Below are 7,044 nucleotides of genomic sequence, written 5' to 3' on the forward strand. Positions count from 1 at the left end.
GAAATTTATATAGATATAATTTTTCAACAATGTTAATACATGCAGAATAATGATCACTGGTTAATTTGTGATTGCTAACTAGAGAACATAATTTCATGTAAAATAATGTAAGTTAATAATTTCACGTAAAATGAGGAGATTAGCTAAACTGGAGCCATTTGTCTCACTAATGAAGGAATATATTCCTCTTCAATAACATGAATTCAGAGGGGAATAAAAATAAGTCAGCTGCTATGGTAAATGTGGGAAACTAGATCAAAGCTGTGTAACACTCCAGATTTCTTCGATCTTCTCTTGAACATCAGAAGAGAAATAAAACAAAGATCAGAACAAGCTTCACAACATAGCAGCAGTATTCAGTCTTGCATTCTTCACTTGCAATAAACACTAAAGATCATTTTCATTCATAATAATTACATTTGACAAGAATCAAATGTATCCTTTTGCATCTGTTGTTTTGTAGTTTGCATTACTAAACTTAAATCATGAACCGATTCTTTTGTAAATTACTGGCCCACTCATTTTGTTTTAACTTTTCTACTCAAGTTAATTTTTTTATTAGATTCCCATTTCGATAACTTCTATCTATACCGTGTTCCAAATTATTGTGCAAGTGATATTTTCTCAGATTTTCTTAAATGGTCAATGCAAATGATGGTCAGTATAATTTTCAAGTCACTAAACTATTACAGTATAAGTCAAATTTTACTGAACAAAGCTCCCAATGAGAACACTTATTTTTTCAAAAATAAAAAAACTCAAAATGCACTGTTCCAAATTATTATGCACAGAAGATTTTCTAAACAATCTATGGATTATAAAGAACTGCAAATGGTCATTCTTTGAATGAGCAGCATTAAGTGGTCACATGTACTAAAATCAAAAGCTATTTCAATCAAAAAAAATCTTAACATACCGAATTACTGTACATGTTAACATAGGAGCCCTTCTTTGGTATCACCTGCACAATTCTTGCATTAATTGAACTTGTGAGTTTGTGGAACGTTTCTGCTGGAATTTCTTTGCAGGATGTGAAAGTGATCAGTCAGAAAGTCCATATACTTTGCTGAGGTCATTTTTACACCTTCAGGGACTCTGAAAGGGCCGACCAATGATTCTCTCCTCATGATTTCAGCCCAAAGCATGACTCCACCACCTCCTTGCTGACGTCACAGCCGTGTTAGGACGTGGTGGCCATCCACCACCAATCCACTATTGCTGTCCATCTGGACCATCCAGGGTTGCACAGCAGTCATCAGTGAACAACAATGTTGAAAATTAATCTTCATGTACGGCTGGGCCCACTGCGGCCGTTTCTGCAATAGCAGGTTCATGCACCACAAGCCTCTGGAGGATCCTCCACCTTGAGGTTCCAGAGGCACCAGCAGCTTCAAATAACTATTTGCTGCTTTGTAAGGGCATTTTAACAGCTGCTCTCTTAATCCGATGAATTTGTCTAACAGAAACCTTCCTCATTATGCCTTTATCTGTACAAACCCATATTTATTCTGAATCAGCCACAAATCTCTTCACAGTAAGATAATGCTTCCGTTTTCGTTAAATATCCAATGTTTTCATATCTTGTCATACGGCACTACACCAGCTGATGATTTTCATCAGCAGAGAGATCCTTTCTCTTTCCCATATTACTTGAAACCTGTGGCCTGCTTAAGAATGTGGAACATCCTTCTTAAGTAGATTTCCTTTAATTGAGCTCACCAGACAAACTAATCAACCCACCTCTCTGAAATTAATTATAGTGATTCAAAGAGCCCTGACACAAAATACCATCTATAAATTTAATAGCGTAACAAAAAAATTATCTTTATGACACTTAAATCCAATTTGCATAATATTTTGGAACACGGTGTATACAGACTATCATTTTATTACAAACATTAAACTTATAATGTGCCTTCAGTGTTTGATTATAATGAAGTCATTGATATCTTGTCAATAAATATTTAAATCAAATATCACAATTTACATTACAGTATATATAGAATAAATGATTTTGATGTTACAAAAGTATTGCCTTCACTTGACATAACCTGAAAGTCAAAACAAGATTGTCAAAAAATTTAGTTTGTTTTTTTTAGTCAGTCTTTGTATTTATCGGTCAGTAATTCTGAGAAAAGCAAAGCGTAGAGTATGCAACCTGATTTTCGGCATTTTTTAGTGTCACTTGAACGCACCATTCATAGTTTCCTGACAAGTATCGATGCAGTAACAATAGTACGCCACCGTACTGCCATGTGATGCAAGTTTAATTTAAAAAGGCTTATGGTTTTAAAGTAAGATAAGAAACCAAACTGCAGCTCTTTCTTGATGCTGCACATTTATGCAGATGTTACAACACAATCATGTTTCTTATTAAAACAATTATGTCTTTTTTATTAAAATATGATTGTGTTAGATGGACAATAAACTGGTTTAGGGTCTCATTCAGTGAATTGAGTAAAACTGGTTAAAAGACATTACACGTCACATTGAACGAGATCAGCAAAACTGTTACGTAATTCATTATAATGGTTCAATGCGCAACGGAGGAAAACAAGGAGGCCAGTGACACCAAGTGGACAGAGAAGTGAAACATCACTAATGTTAATGTCTAGAAACCAAACCGGCTGTTAAAAAACCCAAAAACCATTCATTCCGGCTACAATTTCCCCATTATGAATGTTCTTTAAAGCAATACATCTTTTTGAGAAAAATACAGTATTTCTCTGAATTTAAAGGTAGTTCATGCAAGCAAATTATGTGTTGCATATTCAACAATGAGGTCATTTTGGATAAATGTAAGTTTCATACACATAAAAAAGAGACAAAACTGCTCACCATAGGGTTATTCCCTGGCACTTAAGTGTGTAAACTTGTAAATATGACTTACAAGCACAGATCCTTTCTTTCCAAGTACGTCTTTGAAAAGCCTTTGCCCTACTTAAACAACTGGGACACCCTATTCCTTAAGAACACAGTATAGACTGAAGGGGAAGGGCTGAAATGGGATTCAGCCTGTTGAACAAATTAAGTATCATGCCTTTATTTGCCCATACAGAGTATTACAACTGAAATAACTTTTACATAATTTTTCCTTTTGATATTCCTAGGTCTATGATCATATCTAAAATGATTGAGGCAAGACAATTATATTATACTGAGAATGTTTTTATTCAAAGTTTATTCCCCTTAGTGCTTCCAGTACACCGTACAACAGCATTATGTGAGCTGGATATGTGCAGCGGAAGAGGGTGCTTGACGACGAAGAGAGCAGCATGTTGCCATGCCAAACAACAACACTAGGGTGGGTGTGTCATACAGTGAAATTAGAACCACAACTTTTGCACCAAGTTTTTTCTCTTAAGTTTTAAAACGAAAAATTCAAAAATAAAAAAAATCTGAAAAGGGATTTTACAGTAAAGGGGGAATAACTCAAAACTTCCTGTCCACAGCCGGGGGAGAAGGGGAGGGAAATCAGAAAACAGGTTAGAGGTCATCTTCTTCATCTGGGAGTGCTGTCTGTGATGCAACCTGGAAAACAAGAGTGAGTTTTAGCTTCCAGTTGGAGTGGTTTTGACGAGCTACAAGCAATGCGCTGCAAGATTAAATTCACATCATAGAAACACATTTAGACTTACTTGAAGCTCTTCCTCATACTTGGCGGCAAGGGACGGGTCCATCTGGACCTCTGGGGGAGCGAGGGCTGGCATAGCCACAAACTCCAAGTTGGGATCGCCGATCAACTTCCTCGCTAACCACAGGAAAGGCTTCTCAAAGTTGTAGTTACTTTTGGCAGAAATGTCATAGTACTATGGAGAGAGTAACCACAAAAGACAGACTTAGACCCAATGAAGATTAGATCAGTCAACAAACTCTGAATAAAAACGGGAAAGCATTCATTACCTGCAGGTTCTTCTTGCGGTGAAACACGATGCTCTTTGCTTTGACTTTCCTGTCTTTGATGTCTACCTTGTTGCCACACAGAACGATAGGAATGTTCTCGCACACACGGACCAGGTCACGATGCCAGTTGGGCACATTCTTGTAGGTGACTCGGGAGGTGACGTCAAACATGATGATCGCACACTGAGCTGTTAAGAAATAAAAAAAGATCAAGGTAACGCACTACACAAAGAAAGAGGTCAGCCTAACTGCATCCAAGCTGTTTAAGATGTGGTTTAGTACCTTGGATGTAGTAACCATCTCTCAAGCCTCCAAACTTCTCCTGACCGGCCGTGTCCCACACATTATACTTGATGGGTCCTCTGTTGGTGTGGAACATCAACGGGTGCACTTCTACTCCCAGAGTAGCTATAAATGAAGACAAGTTGAATGAGAAATATGAAACATTTTCAGAATTTGGCCTGTGTGCATATTTAATAGCCTGTATAGATAAAACAAGTCTGGTTTAATGAAGCAACTCAATGTGCAGCTCTATTTTAGAGGGAAGATGTTCACTTTTTCCCACCAGGTTTTGTATATTACCTCCAATATACAAGCTTTGTTGGGTGATAACTGATCTGTTTTACCTAGCCTTCAAACTCCTATGAAGTCATTTGTAGAATATTTTCTGTCCATGTGCACCATTTCCAACTGAAGTTTCATGCATTTAAAATTTGTAATCCCAATTTGCTCCCATTTTGATTAATTTTTAAACATGTTTTTAAACTTAAGGAATTTAAACCTGGCTTAGAAAATAAGTCAAATTTGGTGAAATTTACTTCATAAATACGTTTTAATATTTCAGCAGGTCATTGTTATAATAAAACCTTACGCCTCCTTAAGAACTTAACAAAGCAATCGTTATATTTTTAATCATTTGTAAGAGTAACTGTGAACATGGGATGTCTATAAAGTCTAGATCTTTTATTTCCAGATATGAAAAGGACACTTAAATAACTTTATATATATTTAGTGCAGTAAAGTCTAGCATTGATGTTCTAGCAGTACTCATCACTGAGACATTCGCAAGAACATTTAAAAATATACAAATGACATCGCCAGACATAAATGATCTGTATATTGTTTTCTGACTTCATTAGATTGCCTGGTGAACTTCATATAGGAATACTCACCGACATACTTCTTCTCAAACTCTCCTGTAATGTGTCTCTTCACAAAAGTCGTTTTTCCTGTGCCTCCATCTCCAACCAACACCAGCTGAGAGGAACAGATAGTAGTTAGTCCAAACTGGCTAGTACCGGTTCACAACTGCTAACTGATGAATGCCTCAACATCACCATTGGAGTCCCTCATCTAGACATAAAACAGAATATAATTGCTATTATTGAGTCGGAAAGCTTACCTTAAACACCGCCACAGGTACGCATTGTCCCATAGAGTCAGCCATAGTTGCGACTTTTCTGAGTTGAGGAAAAACAGGGCGGGATGGTCAGTTTGCACCTTGTCCGTTATCTCCCAGTTGATCATGCTAGGCTAACCGTGTTAGCAATTACCCATTTTATTTATTTTAATTACACCTCTAAAACAACATTGAATATATCAACAACGAGGGCTTTGGGTGGTTTGTTTAATGTTTGAGAAATCAGGCTGCTACACACACAACTTCTTCTAGCATGTTCGATCCCCGCTAACGTTCCGACACGCAACAAACGCAGTGTTACGTTAACGTTAGTGCGTCTAGCCTCAAAACGTCTCAAATAATAGAGCGTTCTGCATCCAAATTTAAGGAAAAATATTTTAAACTTAATCTTGGATGTGTGTTTAAACATCACTGGGCAGCTAACTAGCTTAGCAGCTAGCCAACTGCTGGCGTTAGTTTAGTGCGCCATATGACGAGCGAGCGCACTTTTTCTTGTTCGAGTGGAACAATCAGCCTGAAGAAGCAGCTAATGTGTTCCACACTGCGGCTAACTTTAATCATCATCAACAGTCCACTAGCTGTATAAAGACTGCTGTCCAAATTCAGAATATACGTTTTGAAAACTAAATAGATGCAAATACATGGATGCCAACAGTTCTGAAGAACAAAGCAGTGTTACGAGAGATAGCCACACATGCTAACATGTTAACATAGCATGGAAGCCATTCTCTCCTACACGCTAGCGGCTAAGTTAGCTAGCTAGTAGTTAGCACACACAGGACAAAAAAAAAAAAAAATCGATGGCGTGATCTAGCTTTTCATACGGCAACGGCTAATGAATCCGATGAGCACCTGAAAGGTTTCGCCTGCTCTGGCTGACTTTCTGCGCAAATGTAAAGTTGAAATTTAGGCCGAGCCGCAGTGAGGAAGGAAAGTAGAGACTCACCGGTGTCACTACGAAGAGAGGAAAGAGTAAATGGCTGCGTTCGCGGGAGATTCAGCGTGGACTATGAGTCAGTTTCCGCCCCGGTCACGTGACACGTGCAGCGGCAAATATGTACGAGAAGTGTTTATTCCACACACTTTTGCTCAAGTAGAAGTAAAAATCTGCGGTCAAAGAAATTACTTAATTTAAATGAAAAGGGTATTTCGTAAAAAAAAAGCTAATGAAGTACTGAGTATGATACAGACAAAAACATGAAGCTGGGTGAAGATTTTGGTATTTCAACTGCAATAATAATGCCGTAAAAACAACAATAACAACACTACTACTACTACTACTAATAATAAAACATTTTCAAAATAATAAATTCAGGCAGAGAAACTTATTTTTCTTTCCAATATAAAACGTATGAAACTAATACTGTATAATAGAACAGGGCAAATACAAGTCTTCCAGGCAACAATTTATATTTGCTCCATCTCCATATGACACAGCAGGCTTAACAGATAGAAACTAACAGTAAAACAACCAAGTGTGTGTATGAACAAGTGGTCTGACTGCATTTTATTGCTATGAAGTGGATAGAAACAAAGATATTTGGAGTGATTTGGATTGTAAGTAATTACATAAAAATTTTATGTGCCTGTCAGTGGAAAGTGCCTTGAAATGTTTGTTGTGAATTCATACAATGTATGTAAAGTAAAGCTGACTTTTACGCTTGAACTCACAAGATGCCTTTAGAAATTAGTGCATCATTTCATATCATTCATTCAAACAG

The 7,044-nt window shown here is 37.2% G+C and overlaps 1 protein-coding gene across 1 annotated transcript; it reads right to left on the reverse strand.

Moving 5' to 3' along the window:
• Window positions 1-3,150: 3,150 nt before the first annotated feature.
• ran (RAN, member RAS oncogene family) lies at window positions 3,151-6,337 on the reverse strand. Its single transcript, XM_032554289.1, has 7 exons — window positions 6,270-6,337; window positions 5,306-5,363; window positions 5,076-5,160; window positions 4,186-4,311; window positions 3,904-4,091; window positions 3,639-3,809; window positions 3,151-3,531 (listed from the first exon to the last, which is right to left on the reverse strand). The coding sequence occupies exons 2-7, from the start codon at window positions 5,348-5,350 to the stop codon at window positions 3,487-3,489; spliced, it is 660 nt and encodes a 219-aa protein (XP_032410180.1). The 5' UTR covers window positions 5,351-5,363; window positions 6,270-6,337; the 3' UTR covers window positions 3,151-3,486.
• Between the last annotated feature and the right edge of the window lie 707 nt (window positions 6,338-7,044).

The sequence above is a fragment of the Xiphophorus hellerii genome, chromosome 23 (genome assembly GCF_003331165.1).
Source record: "Xiphophorus hellerii strain 12219 chromosome 23, Xiphophorus_hellerii-4.1, whole genome shotgun sequence".
Taxonomy (NCBI): domain Eukaryota; kingdom Metazoa; phylum Chordata; class Actinopteri; order Cyprinodontiformes; family Poeciliidae; genus Xiphophorus; species Xiphophorus hellerii.